We start from the raw sequence: 16,829 nt of genomic DNA on the forward strand, positions 1-16,829 counted from the left end.
AAATTAATGTAATTGTAGAACCCAATTTAGATATTTGGGCAACTTTGTCTATTTACTAATCGAGCTTTATTGTCTTTAACAGATGCCACAATACACAAAAACCCAGAATACAACAAACAGTTGAATTTCAACTTAAATCATCTTTGGTGCGCAGACACTAGTTGCTCTCTTATGTTAAACCAATTCTGCATTGAAGTAAAATTCAAATCTGATTTATCATACAAAATATTTGGACAATATTTGATTTTATGGATTTTAATTTAATAGAACACAGTTTCTATTAAACTATTTTTTTTTTTAAAAAGCAACTTCACATGAAATAATTGTGTTGAACAGTTAACACAATTTTTTAATTTATTTTAGTACTCTGTGGGCTGAATGTGAAGCTAAAATTTTCCAAATGGATAAGCTGCTTAAGAAATTAACTGTCCCACGCAAACAATTGAGTGAAATATTTGTGCAGTTTTACATTTCATGCAGGAATCCCACAGGACCTCACGAAAACAGCCGTATTCCAATCGAATTTGTTTAAATTTAAAGATCCAACATGGTAACAGGCCCTTTTGGCCCACAAGCCAAATTACACCCAATTGACTCAGTACATTTTCTGAACAGTGGGAAGAAACTAGGAGAAACCCCACGCAGACATGGGTGGAACGTACAAACTCCTTACAATCAGTGTGTGATTTGAACCCCAGTCCCAATCGCTGGAGCTGTAATAGAACACTAACCAAACCACCCATTCAAATCATTCAAAAAAATTATTATATCTCAAAAACCTGTAATGCTTTACTACTCATCATCAAGAAAGATAAACATTATGATAAGAGATCATAATTGAAAAATACCATCTGCCAACATCTTACCTTAAACTCAGCATCTTTGCAGAAAAGACATGGATCATGATCTATCAATCTTGATTGTTTGGCACAGTCAAGGAACCAAACCAGAAGTAGGAACTTTTTCAGAGTAAACTGTGCCAAAACTTCCTGGTGCTCTGGAAAAATCAAGCAGAAACTACAGTATTTAAATTTAGTTTCCAACTCATCTTTCCCTAAAATTATTGATAAATAAACGGATAAAAGTCAAAATTAAACTAGCTTTAAAATGGCTAATGATGCATCTTTGACCACAAATTTTATACTTAAATATTTGGGCAGAAAAAAAATATCCTTGACTAGCAGCGCAAAATGGGTACCAGATTATTGGCTACCCCATTATGTCGCAAATACTGCAATCAAAGATAAATTTCTACATCTTAATGTTATAATATCATGCGATATTAATGAAAATCACATTACCAAGACTATCTGTGAAGAGAAAACTCATAATATTTGAGGAAATAATTATATATAGTAATTGCAATTACAATCCCCCCCCCCTCCCCCCACAAAGGCAATCCCTGAGCTGGATGTTATATCACTCATCTTGTTTGAGAGGTAATCACTAATAAAAGTGCAGTGATATCCAAAATATCCACTACAAACTAAAACATGGAAATATAGGTGCAAATTAAAGATAATATCTACAATATTTTATTTGTTATTCATTCCCATTACATGCTAATGGATTAATAGCATTTTCTTTCTTTTACAATCATTTTTATTGTTTCAGATTAATAAACATTAAAATGATACAAAGAGATCAGGATTGCATTAACAACGGTTAACATATACATTGGGCAACATATGTAAACTGAGCCTCCCAATCTCTTAAAGGCCAAACATCAAAAGGAATCAAATTTTATTACAAAAATATCCGTAAGATACAAAACCAAAAAAAAAGAAACAAAAGCTGGGCTACCATGTTTCAACAGCTAAACAATTATTTTGTTGTTAATTCTGCTCCTTTATACTCAAAAAAATGTTGAAAAGGATTCAGAAAGGATGAACTTACATCATATGAAAATGTTGAATAAATGGCCTTCATGCATCTTCAAATGTAACCGAAGGGTGAATTGTACCACTTCTAATTTTTTTTCCTTTATTTAAACAAGCTAAAGTTTGGGAAAACTATTGAAATGTAGTAGGTGTTTTAGGGTCTTTCCATTTGAGTACAACTGATCTCCTGGCTATTAAAGTAACAAATGCAATCACATGACAAGCTAAAGCAGATTAGTGGCCAGAGTCCAAAACTGGTAGTCTAAAAAATGAAGTAATAGAATAAGGTTGTTTGTCAATGAGCAAAACTGCTGAAATATTTTCAAAAATATCTTTCCAATATTTTTTCAGTGAAGGGCAGGTCCAAAACATATGTCTGGGAAGCCACCTCAGAATTACATTTGTCACAGAGAGGTTCTATATGCGAGTAAAAACAAGTTAGCTTGCCCTTGGACATATACGGCCCTATGAACTACCTTAAATTTATCGGTGTCAAGCACCCATTGAAGAAGTGTCAACTAATTTGAGAATTTTGTCCCATATCTCTATTAGTATCTTCGTCTCTTTCCCATTCATTCTAAACTTTGTCAGAAATCACGAGACGAATTTTGAGGATTAAATCTATTAAACTCTTCTGAAAAGGGTTTAAAAACTTTTTTTTAAAAAAAAACAAGCAACTTCAGTCTGATGTGGTATCAGAAAAGTATATAAAGTAACATTTAAGAAGTTTATAATCTGAAAAAATATTTGAAAAAAATGTGATCTGGGCTAATTAGTTATTAGACAACTACTCAAAATACATGCCAGTTATCCATAAATAAATAGCAAAAGTATATTATTCCCTTCATATTCCATTAAATAAAAAACTTGATCAATTCTAGATGGTTGGAAGAAACAAATTAGATGCAATAGAACTTGACAAGATAAATTTGTTCAATCCAAAAAATTTACAAAATTGAAACCATATTCGCATTGAATGTTTAATTATTGGATTTGACATTTAGAGACCCATTTCTTTATTAAATGTGGACTCTAAATTTTTTTTTCCAAAATATTGGCTACTAGATTAGAAAATGTCCTTCCACAAATCATTTCTAAAGATCAGACAGGATTTGTCAAAAATTATTATTCATCTTTAACATTAGGAGGTTAATGAATGTGTATATTTTCCTTTATCCAAAACTCCAGAATGTGTTATCTCGTTTGAAGGTGAGAAGGCAGTCAACAAGAGTTGAATGGGAATATTTAGAATTTTAATTTTAGTCCAAAATTAATATCACACAAAACTGATACATACCACTTTGGCTTCTGTGTTTAGCTATAATCAAGAGTTACCTTTTTTAGGCTCTTTGAAGGTTGCCCTTTGAGCCCTTTATTATTTGACATCGCCTTGGAACCCCTGGCAATCGTTCTTTGTGACTCACCAAATATTTTTAGCATTATTCATGGAGATTGGATACATAAGGTATCACTATATGCAGATAACTTGTTACTATTACTTCTAACCTTGAGAAATCTATCCCTGCAGTACTTACTTGCAAAATTTAGAATTTTATGGTTATAAATTAAACCTCATAAAATATTCATGTTCCAATCTATGAACAATCTCCATTTAGATTTTTTTTTTAAATCACTAAGAAGCATAAAGATTAATCGCTTTTTAAATGTAGTTTTTTTGGAATCTATAGCCGCTTTCAGGTGGAATCGCCTGGAGAATGCGGCTCCGGAGCAGGCTGCAGGTGTCTGCGAAGGGAGTTTCAGGTGGCAGCGCTGAAGGAGGTGTTCTGCCACCTGAAAGGTCTGAAGCAGGGAGAGGGGCCGCAGAGCAAATGCTGGCTCCTGAGTTCGGGCAGGGGCAGCCGTCTGACAGCCCCCCCGGCGGGGGACTGCGGGGCTGGGACAGCTGTCCCCGAGGATCCAGACTTATTGAAAGCTCTCACCTTTTAAATTTAATGGGATATTTTGTGCATCTGTAAGCATTACCAATGCACAGCGGTAACAAGCGACCACTTTATTTTTCTTTAAAATGTTTGTTTTGATAAATGAACCACACTGTATTTGCTGATGAATAAACTGTCACAATTCACCTGTTCATTTCTTCTTTATTCCTTCTTAAATTTGAATTTTAAAATTACTGCCCAAGAATCCAGAAAAATCAGGACCAACCAAATCCCTGAGCAGTCCGGATTTTCACAGCAAGTATCATAAACCATTTCGGTCCTTGGTTGGTAATTCAGCACCATCTCACAACCTCAAACTACAACAAAAAAAAAAACCAAAAGAAAAACAGGAGTAGCAATACTACCACATGAGGTTTTTTTCCACTGCTGGAGCACCTTATTCAGCTGCAAAGCACCTGCACCTCGAAGGTGGAAAAAATTTACAAGAGCTCAAACAACTTCTCAGGGCAGGATGAGAAATCTCAAAACTACGGTCGCCCCAGCCCCGTCATCCCCAACCGGGGGACTGTCAGGCACTGGGGAGTTGGGTCGCCAGCTGACTCTAATCAGCCCATCCCCTGCTAGGCATCTGAAAGTTGCTAGCAGTTTTGCCTGAGCTGCTTTCAGGTACAACAAGGGATTCTCAGAGCAAGATATTATACCTACAGGAAAAGGTTAGGTAGGCAAACCTCCTGGTCGTGTTCTCCACTTTCAGGTGGCCACCCAAGAGCCGCATAGGAGTACAATAGGCGGTTTTACAGTTGGGTATTGTGGCCACCTGAAAGTGGCTTATGCGAAACCATATTTGATACTGTTATGAGCCCATTGGACCCAAAACCCAGAAGCAATAGAAATTCACCAAGACAAATGGTTACTTAAACAAAAGTTACTTATAATTATCTTTAAGCATGAAAACAGGATCAAACTCTAACTTATTACTATAAACTTAACTCCCTTCTAATTCTAAGCGCACGTGTATGTAATGTGTGTGTGAGTTCAGAAAAGTTATTTGATCCACTGTCCAAATTTCAATTGTCACTCCTCCAAGTTCACTGGTTGCAGGCAATTCTTATCCTGTGCACAGAATTTAACATTTATGAATCTTCACCAGGCTTTGGTGCCTGAAAGGTAAATGGTTACCACTTAGGAAGGTTCTGTTGGTTTTCAGAGAGATTTGTTGCTCATTGGACACCCACAACTGATTCCTTCCAATCAGCCACTTCAGTGCCTTGTGGAAGAAAATTGTCCCATTAGGATTTTCCAGATGACAACCTTTTATTTTCAGGTCATCAGAGTTCCTTTTTTTTTCCCTTATTTCACGTGAAACTTTATATAGCCAGTCCTCTCCTCTTGTAAGGATCACAAAGTCTTTGACCAGGTTGAACTAAGAACTCACAACCAGTCTTCAAAATGGGGTTTTAAACAAGTTTATTAGCTTGTCATGTTCCAGTCCCAACTGCTGCTGAACTGTAGAATGGTAGAACTGAATTCTCTCTCTCTCTCACACACATACTCACACACAAAGAATAGCAAACTACACAAGATTGTGGCACCAGACCCAATCTTCGGAGTTTGTTCATCTGTTGTATTCCAAAACAATAATCCATTACTTCACAGCATGTCCAATTAACACCTATTTGTGAAGTCCTTATAGGGATTCTTCAAAGTTTTTGCAAAGGCACTCGGAGCCTGGACTTTCTGGCTTGAGCAGACCTCCAGCTATTTAAATGAGATCTGTTTTGAAGTGTTTGTATCTGTGTGTAACTTAAAAAACCCACACAATTTATCTTCTTTAAAACATTTCTAAATACAATATAATATAACAATCTGTTACAATATATATGATGTATTGTTCCATTTAAATGATTAAACTAAATAAAACAATTAGGCCCATCAACATGAATTTGATAACAAAGGAGACAAATTATTAAATTTTAAAGACTATTCTTGAAGGCAAATATGTGTGTGTGTGTGTGTGTGTGTGTGTGTGTGTGTGTACTGAATAATAAATAAATTTCAAAGCTTTTTTAAAAAATCCTGGTATCCCAAGTAAATTGCTCAAGATAAAAAGGGCTGGGCCACAATCCAATCAAACATTTGACAGATAGCAAAAGGAGATCAATTTGTTTTTGGCATATAAAAAGGAAGTCATTGGGATCTCCATTATGAACAAGAAAGGAAATTTGGATTGCAGGTGAGAAAAAGGAGACATCCCTGATCAAAAGCAAGATAAATTTCAAATCAAATTCCACAGGTTCAGCTTCAAAATGTTCATCACTTTGTATTTCCAAAGAAGTTAAGAAATGGAAAGGATAAAATGAAGTTTCAAAGCTCCAATTATTTGCAAGAAATTCTGGATAGGTTTGTCCCACTGCAACAGGGAAAATATGGTAGCAAAAAAGTACGATGGTTGACAAAAGAGGTGAGGCAGCTAGTTAAGAGGAAGGAAGCATACATAAGATTTAGGAAGCAAAAAACAGAAAGGGCTCCTGAGAATTATATCACAGCAAGGAAGGAACTAAGGAAAGCTCAAAGGGTGCACGAGAAGGTCTTGACAAATAGGATTAAGGCATTCTATGCATACATGAAAAACAGAAAGATGATTTAGGACCACTTAAGGATAAAAGAGGCAACATGGGCCTGGAGTCAGAGGAGTCTGGGGAGGTCCTGAATGAATATTTTGCTTCAATATTCACCAGAGAAATGAACCTTGGTCAAGGTTAAGTCAGAAAAGAACAAGCTTGTGTGCTGGACCATGTTGAGACTAAGAAAGAGGAAGCGCTGGATCTTCTTAAAAACATTAAGATCGACATGTCCCCAGGACCAGATGAGATATACCCCAGGTTGCTAAGGGAAGTGAGGGAAAAGATTGCTGGGGGATTGACAATGATTTTTGCATCCTCCCTTGCCACAAGGGATGTACCAGAGGATGGGAGAATGGCAAATGTGGTCCCCTTGTTTAAAAATAGGGAGAATCCTGGCCATTACAGACCAGTGAGTCTTACATTAATGGTGGGGAAGCTTTTGGAGAAGATTGTTAAGAAGAGGATTTATCAGGATTTGAAGTTGTAGCCTTCTCAGGGATAGTCAGCGTGGCTTTGTGAGGTGAAGGTCGTGCCTCCAAAGCCTAAATGAGTTTTTTTGAAGGTGTAATAAAAGAAATTGATGAAGGTTTGGTAGTAGATATGGTGTAAGTAAAACACAAAAGTCTGCAGACACCGATTCTAATAAAAACACAGCAAAATGCTGGAGGAACTCTTTCTTCAAGGAATGGGTGTACATTGATTACAGTAAGACATTTGATACGATTCCCCATGAGACTCTTTTAGAAAGTCATGAGGCAAGGGATCTACAGAACTTTGGCTGTATGGATTCAGAATGGGTTTGCCTGCAGAAAGCAGAGTAGTAATGGACAGAAAATATTCTGCCTGGAGGTCAATGACTAGTTAAATTTCACAGGGATCGGTTCTGGGACCCCTGCTTTTTGCAACTTTTATAAATTACCTAAATGAAGAAGCAGAAGGATGGGTTAGTAAGTTTTCTCAGAAGGTTGAAGGAGTTATGGATAGTAATGAAGTTTACAAAAGGAAAGAGATAAGATGCAGAGTTGGGCAAGAAGTGGCAGATGAAATTCAATCTGGTTAAGTGAAGGGTTATGCATTTTCGAAGGTCAAACCTGAAGGCTAAGTTTAGGGTTAGTGGTCAGATATTTAAGAGTGTGGAAAAACAGAGGTACCTTGGGTTCCAAATCCATACAAGGTCACCACATAGGATATTTAAGGAAGCCTATGGGATTCTGATCTTCATTGCTAGGGGGATGAGTTCAAGAGTCGAGAGGTTACGTTGTAACTCTAAAGACTCTCTGGTATGACCACATTTAGAGTATAATATTTAGTTCTGGACACCTCATGATAGGAAAGATGTGGAAGCTATGGAGAGGGTGCAGAGGAGATTTATCAGGATGTTGCCTGGATTGGAAAGTAAGTCTTATGAAGCAATGAAGCAAGGTTAGCAGAGATAGGACTTTTCTTTTTGGAGTGAAGGAGAGGTGACTTAATAGAGGTCTACAAGGTTCTGAGAGGCATAGAGAAGTTGGACAGCCAGTACCTTTCTCCCAGGACAGGATCAGCAAACACTAGAAGACATCTGTACAAAGTAAAAGGTGGAAAGTTTAGGGGAAACATTAGGGATAAGCTTATTAAAAAAGAACCACAGAGAGTTGTGAATCCCTGGAATGGCTTGCCAAGGGTGATGATAGAGGCTGAAACAATAGGGGCATTTAAAAGAATTTTAGACAGGTACATGGATGAAAGAAAAATAGAGGGTTATGAAGTAGGAAGGGTTTAGTTCTTCTTGGCAGGAATATACAGATTGGCACAACATAGAGGGCGGAAGGGCCTATACGGTGTTGTAGTGTTCTACGTTCTAAAACACAATAAAGAGAATGACAGAAATGTGAGCATCATTAATGACATCTGCATGCTTCTTCAAAAGAGCTGCTTGTACATGCATAGCTGTTATTATGGCACTGGATGAGACAACTTCAAGTTGCAAGTTAAAATCCCATTGTTGCACAAGCAGAAAATAAAAGATCAATCTTACAAACATAATTTATCCCCAGTAATTCAGGGATCTGCCCCTCTTTAGCTTGTAAATTGTGCTCGTCTCGATGTTATTGAATTTTAAAACCTAAAGTGGAGAAAAGCCACTCCACTGGACAATTGAAGACGATAACCAGAGATGATAAAAACAGCAGTGGAAACAGATTTCAATAATAGCTTTTCAGAGTGAATAAATATTTTAAAAATGGAGAATGAAGCAAATAAAAAGCTTTTTAAAGAGGTTATACAGCAATGAAAAATTTATCTAATGCAAAGTTCTTTAAATATCAATGATACATTTTCACAATCTAAAACGGAGCACTCTCAAAATTTGGTATGCAACTTTCCAAACTCTCTCAGAAATACATCCATTTGCTTCAATGGTGAATGGTGTGCCAATTTTATATTGGAAATCAATCCATACATTAAAAACAAAATTACTTACCATCATGATACAAGTGTGGTACAGTTGGATGACTGTACATTGCAGCTATGTCAGCGTTCCAAAGTAGGCGATTTAAAATGAATTTAGCCAACCCGGTAACATCACTGTTGCTTTCCAATGGAATCAGTTCACCAAAAACACACTAAAATACAAAAGAAACTGAAGAATTTAAACAAGGACACTAAACAAATCTTTCTTATACAGTTATATACACCAAACATTGTGAAGCAAAGAAATGTGTGATTAAAAAAAGAAAAAAAACAAAACTCTTTAATTTTTAATTATACCAAATAAAACCCTACCTCTAGTCCGATTCGCAACCACAGAGGGTTAAATGATAAAAGCCATTTGAGGATTTTCTGTCGATGCCCTATAGAGAAGAACATCAACAAACAGTAAATACCCATTCAAAAATGTTCAATGTTAAAATTAAAATTACAAACAAAATATAGTTTAGCAGTGACATGTGAAAAGCAATTAATTTAGAAAAAAAAGCACAAGTTGGAGTATAGCCCATAGTAAAGAAAATGTATGCTTTGTACACGGTTTCTGGTTATCAGAAAAGCTTGGAAACTTGTTTTTCAGATAACTGAATAATGGCTTTAAGCATCTGAGTTGCATCAGCAGAATACTTGTATCAGTTAACAGAAGGAAATGGAAAATCTACCATCGCCAATCCTCACACCTCCCCACCACCGCTGCCAATCCTGTCTGGGAGCAGGAGGTCCTCGCTCTTGCCCACGAGGCCACTCTTCTTGATGATGCTGAGTCAGAGGAGAACCAAGTACGGTGAAGGGTAAAGAAGCAATGGCACTCTCTCCCCATTTGCCTGTCTGAGCTGCGTTGCCTCTCTCTCTCCCCGCCCGAGCCAAGCTGCAACTGAAATTCAGCTGGAGGACAATCCCTGTGTAATCTCCTACTGCTTACAGATGAGGTGAGACTTCCGGCTCCCAGGAATGCAAGGGATCAGGGATGCAAGTATTCTCCTGATGCTATTGGCCTGCTTAAAGAAAATTTTCAAATATCCAAAAAATCCACTTATCCAATAGGTGAGGTTCCAAGCACTTTGGATAATATGAAACATACTGTAGTTACATTTGTGGTTATCTTCCAAAATTCCTGAGATGTTGAAGCTGCTACTGAAGGTTGGAGATTGATAAACCTAATACTAGAAATAAAACATCCAATTATAGGGAAGTCCAACACCAGGAGTGTTAGAAAATGCTGGATATAGATGATGTGAGTGGGCAAGGGCATGCTAAATGGAGTAGACTGTTGGTTAATGTAGTTCATCTACTTTGAAAGGAGTAGAAGATTATTATTAAAATAGTGAAAGATTGCAGCATGTTGATTTGTAGAGGGACTTTGAAGTGCTTGTGCATCAATCACCAAAGGTTGGTTTTCAGGTGCAACAGGTTATCAAGCAGACAAATGGAATGTTGGCCTTCATTGCAACAGGGATTGAATTTAAAAGCAGGGATTTTTTTTTGAGGAAACTGTACAGGTCCTTTAACTGTACAGGTCCTGAAGTACTGCATGCAGTTCTGCAGAGGAGGTTCACCAGGTTGATTCAGGTGATGGGGTTAGCTTACAAGAGAAAAAGTGACTTGGGATTATATTGATTGGAATTCAGAAGAATGAGAAGGAATCCTACAGACATCAAATTATGAAAAGAATAGTTAAGATGCTGGCAGGAAAGTTGTTTTATCTGGTAGATGAGACTAGAACTAGAGAACATAGTAGATTTTGGACAGCAATGAAGAGGAACTGCTGTTCCCAGAGAACCTTTGAAATTATTTGCCAAAGGAAACAGTAGAGATGTCTCATTAAATATATTTAAAGCAGAGTTTAAGAGATTTTTGCACAGTAGGGGAATTAAGGATTCAGTAGGCTGAGCTGCAAAAAGCATTAGACTGGAATCTATACAGCGGATCATCAAAAAGGCCAAGATCACTAGAGTCTCCCTTTCTTCTATTGTTGAGATCTACAGGGAACGATGTTTAAATTGGGCTCGAAGAATTATACAAGATCCTTTCCATCTAGCAAACAGTATCTTTTACACACACACACACACACACACAGTCAAAAGGTGGTTCAGGTGCATCAAAATCAGGATTGCCAGGCTGGGAAATAGCTTCTTCCCATAAAATGTGAGATCGAAGAAGAGTGCGTTTTAATCAAGTAAATTGTCCCAAAAATATTTACACATACATATTTTAAATTATATATTTATGTATAGTTGTTACTATTATGTACTAAGCATGTGCTTGCACTCTGGTCCGAAGAAATGGTGTTGCATTGGGTTGTACGTGTATAGTCATGTGATAAACTTGAAGAGAGTCGGAGGCCAAATTGTGACCATATTTAATGTTCTTATGAGTCATATAGTTTGCACATGAAAGTGATAGAAGTACTGATTGGCCAAATTTGGTCAGTACAACTCTGATCATCCGAAATGGTTGGGACCAGGCCTATGTCAGATCAACTTTTTTTTGGGGAGAATTGGTAATTTTTTAAAAACAGCCTAGTAGCAACAACAAATCATGTAACAATATTTAAACAACAACACGGGAAGGTTTTTTAAGCATAAAATAATGTTTAATTCTCACCAAAATAAAAAAAAAAGTACTGGCTGCTGTCGATCACTGACACTTCCCTACCGAGGCCCTGCTCCTGCCGGGAGCCCACCATCCCCACTCCTGCCCAGAGCCAGAGGTTACCCCTGCTCCTGGGGGCCTGAGGTCCTTATTTCTGCCAGCAGTCTAAGGAATCCGCTCCTGCCCGGAGGATACTCTCATCGATGATGCTGGGTCAAGAAATTCTTCTGACTGCTTATGGCTGGGAGACAGTGGCACTCAGTTTGAGAGAGAGCGGAGAAAAGTCAATAGTGGTAAGTAAAGAAGAAATTGAAAGAGAGAGAGGAGGAAGTTACCTGAAATGAGGTCAACCGTCGTTCTAATTTCACATCGTAAAAATTTTTCCAAATCTGTGAGGTCAATTTGGCTTAGAAAATGAGGATTTCTGATTTGCTTTGGATATCCTCATTTATCTGATTTTTTTTTTTTAATTCTGATAAATTAGGATTTTGGAGAATCCAATTTTAGATAATTTGAGTTCTGCTATAAATGGTAAACTGCACACAAGAGAATGGATAGCACCTATTTAAATTTAAGCTGTTACCAAGAAATAGTCTGTTTGGTAAACTCTGTGAACAAGATCCCATACTGATTCCAATCAAGCATCTTTGAAAAGAAGGAATTGCAGAGCATAACAATGATCATTTGGGTGCGTCAATAACATTGTACAAGAATTAAATGTTTGTAATACTACCAAAATCTTTCCAGAGACATCGATCTTTTCGCACCAGGAGATGTTTTGCCTCAATGGCTGCTTCCAGTTTCTGTATTACTTTGACCATCTTTTCAGATGTAAACAATCTGCAGGCTGTGCGGCGGAGATGATTGAGTCTACATTTTGCAGTATATGCCCTCAGTGACATTTCTTCATTAGTTGGTGCTGAAGAAACACTAATTTTATGGTACTGTGTCTCAGAACCGAGAAATAATGCTGCAGTGTTCACTGTAAAGAAAAGCCAGTTAACAGTGTGAAAATTTGCAGAAATTTTTGCCAAACGATTAAAAGCCCAAGAACATTTTCTTTTCTTTGTAGAATTATGAAAAATACAAATCCAAAAATGTTTGTACTGAGTGAATTGCATCAACTTGTGAAACAAGTGCATTCTAAGCAATACGAGTCAGAGTTCTACAGAACAGACACAGGACCTTTGACTTAAATTGTTCATGCTGACCAAGATGGTGCCATTTGTATGGGTTCAACCCATATTCCTCCAGACACTTCTGGACTGAACAAACGGAAAAAATTAAAGACACAAACCGAACAATCTACAACATTTATCATTCCAAAGCATTCAGATCTTTAAAGAATTTTTGGGGAATTCTACATGGAATAGACTGAAAAAGGTATTGTACAGGGAAAGAAATTCATTTTCGTGCAATTTTCTCATCCTATCAACGTTACTGATAAATCATTTCACCGATTTAAATCATATTTAATCTTAGACAATAAAGGTAAATAATTCAATTCATATAAATCATTATAATTATCATCTATTATAATTCCTAAATATTTAATTCAATCAGACCACTTACATTTCACAATATGTTTACAAGATGAATAATCCACATCCACCAAAGGCATTATCTCGCTTTTATCTCAATTAATCTTATAACCTGATAATTCGTCATATTGTTCCAGTCTCGCATGCAAATTCCCCAAAGACTGCATAGGTTGTGTTAAATATATAAAAACATCATCTGCAAATAAATTTATTTTATACTCATCTGCTTTCACCTTAATACCCTTAATATTACCATCTTGTCTAATCAACTGAGACAAAGGTTCAATAACCAATGCAAATAGAGATGGTGAAAAAGGACAGCCCTGTCTACTGAATCTAGATAATACAAACAAAGATTCCTGTCCATTTGTCACAACTCTATGGATTTTTTGTATAGAGCCTTAACCCAGCAAATAAAAAGCAGCCCAACTTTAAACTTTTCCAACACTTTAAACAAAAAAATCTCCATTCCACTCTATCAAAGGCCTTTTCGGCATCTAAAGCAACTACCATAGGTTGGCCGGATTGCCCCTGAGAAATATTACAGAAATCAACTTCACAATATTATCAGCCAGATATTGAATTTGAAATAAAGCCGGCTTGATCTACATGAATCAAAACAGGTAAATATTCAGCTAGTCTATTAGCTAGACCTTGGCAACAATTTTATAATCCACATTTAATAAAGAAATAGGTCTATAAGATCCCACTTTTAATGGGTCCCTATCCTTCTGAGGAATAACAGTAATAAGCGCTCTTTAAAAAAAAATCTGGAAAAGAACCTGTCTCTGTCACCTGCTTCAAAAATCCATCAATATAGGAATTAATAAATACTGAAATAAAATTCTAAAGTAAAACTGTCCTCTCCTGGAGATTTCCCATCAGGCATTGACCACAATGCTTCATCTCTATAACAGTTTTAAAAAAAGCATCCAAGTCTTTAATCTCTGCATCCCTTAAAGAAAAAGCCAAATCAGACAAAAAGGTGTCGATTTCGGCATTATCTTCCAATGCTTCAGAAGTTTACAATTTCTCATAAAATAAACTAAATTCATCATTAATTTCTTGAGGTTTATAAGTAATCAACGAGTCATGCCAAATAGCATTTATTGTCCTAGAAGCCTGTTCAGTCTTTAATTGCAACACTAACACTTTATGGGCTCTTTCGCCCGACTCCTAATAATGTTGTTTAGTTTTCTGCAATAACTTCTCAAATTTATAAGTTTATAATGAATTATACCGCAATTTCAAATTAAACAAACTTTTTTTTAATTTCCATAGCAATCCGCTGTAATTCTTTTTCCAAAATCTCTATTAGTCTCATCCAAATAGTTTTTCTTTAATTTTAGCTGTATAACTAATTATCTGTCCCCCTCAAATAAGCTTTCAAGGCATCCCACAAGACAAATTTACTATCAACTGAATCTACATTTATTTTCAAAAATAACTGTATGATCCCTCATAAACTTGATAAAGTCAGAATTTTTCAACAACATAGAATTAAATGTCCAACTAAAAACTTTCTCCACTATCTTTAAAAATTTGAATGCTTTGGTGAGGACTTTTTTTTTTAAGGAAAGGTAAAATGGCGAGGGTGTCATTACATAAATTGACTTGGAAATATGCTTTAGAAGGATTGCAAATTCCTCATTTTCATAATTATTATGAATTGCTGCAATTGAAATTTATTAATAGAATGCTTGAAGTGGATAAACCTCTGGTTTGCGCCAAGATTAAATTGTCTCAGATTAATAAGAGAATGGATCACTTTATTTATAAATGGAATTCTCAGCTTTTACAGTTATAATTTACCAGTGTTAAAACATCTAATGGAAATATGGACTAAGAAAAATGAAATTATAGGTACCGATGGTAAAATTTCGGCTAAAACTCCTTTGTTTCAAAATAAGCTTTTTTCTTTTTCATTAAATAATCAGCTTTTGAAAATGTGGGAACAGAAAAGTATCAAGTTGGTAGTGGTCTGTTATGAGGCTGTGTATTTTATTTTGTTTCAAAGAATGAAGGAGAAATCCAAGTTAAAATTGGAAAAATATTTGACTGTATCTATTTCTCAGGATAATTGGGTAACTATATGTGAGGATAGTATGACTAAATTAGTAAATGCAAGATTTAGATTGGCCCATTATAATTTTATACAATAGTTATATTTGACTCCTGAGAAGTTAAGGAAATATAAATTTATTTCTTCTGATTTATGTTTTAGGTGTCATAAGCAAGTTGGTTCCTTTTTGCGTTCTACTTGGTTATGTGAAACAGTGTGACCTTTTTGGAATAGAATTAAGGAACTTTTAGAAGTTTTATTTAAATTTAAAATTTCACTTAATCCTGTGGTATTTTTATTGGGTTACGTTAAAAAATTGAGTTTGGAATTAAAATTAGATAAGTTTCAAATTGCTTTTTTGAGATTGGCATTAGCTGTGGCAAGAAAATGTTTGCCAATTACTTGGAAAAATGAGACTGATTTAAGTATTCAACTGTGGCACTTGGACATGAGGTCTTGTATCCCATTGGAAAAGATAACGTATAATCTACATGATAATTATTCATATTTTGTTAAAGTTTAGAACCCATATATGAGATATATGGATTTGAATTTGTATTAGTTTTTTTTTCCATGATTGGTGATTGTTATACAAGTTGATCTTGTCTTCTATTCTATTTTCTTTTGAGGTAGCTTAGAGGGGGGATTATAAGGGATTAATAATATGTATCTACTTGTATATTGACTTTGATGGTATGATTTATTTTGATCAATAAATATATATTTTTTTAAATTATCATTCGATTTCTAAAGCTGTAATTTCAGTTAACTTTCACATCCCTGCTCCAAAACAAAATCATTAATATGGTCTAAATTCCAGTGACAGAGGCTGAAGAGCAGGCCCTCCCCAGAGCAGGCCTTCCCAAGTGGAAATCTCTAGATTACTCCCAGTGCCACAAGTTGGGGAAGATCAGAATAGAAAGATAGTGCAGTCAAATGAGTGACTGATGGTGCAGAGGTCAGGGTTTCAAGTTCTTGGATCATTAGAACCTTTTCTGGGGAAGGGAAGGTGATCTCGACAAGTGAGACAGGTTGGACTTCAACTGGATGGGAACCAATATTGGGGGGTGGGGGCAAGGGGTTGAATGTGGGAAACCAGAGAAAGTAATGAATACAGGGCTAAAGGTTTTGCATTTAAATGCATGCAGCACAAGAAATAAAGTGGATGACCTTGTAAGGACAGCTCCACATTGGCTGGCACAATGTACCCACTATGGAATAGTAGTTAAAAGAGGGACATCATTGAGATGAAAGCCCAAACAATGTATCGAAATAATAGACAGGTAAATAGAGGGGGTAGCATGGCTCTGTTATTAAGGAATCACATTAAATCATTAGAAAGAGATGACATAGAAGATATAGAATCCTAGCAGGTTGAGTTAAGAAATGGCATGGATAAAAAGACAACATTGGTAGTTTATATACAGTCCTCCAAACAGTAGCCAGGATGTGGACAACAAGTAGAAAAGGCATGACAGAAGGGCAATGTTATGGTAGTCACTGGGATTTTGTCATACAAGTAGATTGGGAAAACCAGGTTGGGAATGTGTTGAGAGAATTTGTAGAATGCCTACGCGAAGGCTTTTTAAGAGCAGCTTGTTGATGAATCCATTAGGGGATTGGCTGCACTGGATTGGCTGTAATGCAACAGAGGTGATTAGAGATTAGAGCAAAGAAACCATTAGGGAGCAGTGATCATAATTTTAGCGAGTACAATTTGAGATTTAACAAGGAGAAACAAATGTCAGGCATGTCGTTATTTC

At 36.1% G+C, this 16,829-nt stretch overlaps 2 protein-coding genes across 5 annotated transcripts in view; one reads left to right on the forward strand and one right to left on the reverse strand.

The window, feature by feature from the left end:
* The window catches only part of LOC138763549 (complement factor H-like), a 613,078-nt gene that overhangs the window by 259,571 nt on the left and 336,678 nt on the right, over positions 1-16,829 (forward strand). The window lies entirely within an intron of this gene.
* The window catches only part of aspm (assembly factor for spindle microtubules), a 100,111-nt gene that overhangs the window by 63,132 nt on the left and 20,150 nt on the right, over positions 1-16,829 (reverse strand). For all 4 annotated transcript variants that reach the window (XM_069937851.1, XM_069937850.1, XM_069937849.1 and 1 more), the window contains 4 exons: positions 12,197-12,445; positions 9,169-9,236; positions 8,867-9,008; positions 867-997 (listed from right to left, as the gene is read on the reverse strand). In XM_069937851.1, the coding sequence (XP_069793952.1) occupies positions 867-997; positions 8,867-9,008; positions 9,169-9,236; positions 12,197-12,445 (590 nt within the window). The remainder of the gene's footprint in view (positions 1-866; positions 998-8,866; positions 9,009-9,168; positions 9,237-12,196; positions 12,446-16,829) is intronic.

This window comes from Narcine bancroftii, chromosome 5 (genome assembly GCF_036971445.1).
Source record: "Narcine bancroftii isolate sNarBan1 chromosome 5, sNarBan1.hap1, whole genome shotgun sequence".
NCBI lineage: Eukaryota > Metazoa > Chordata > Chondrichthyes > Torpediniformes > Narcinidae > Narcine > Narcine bancroftii.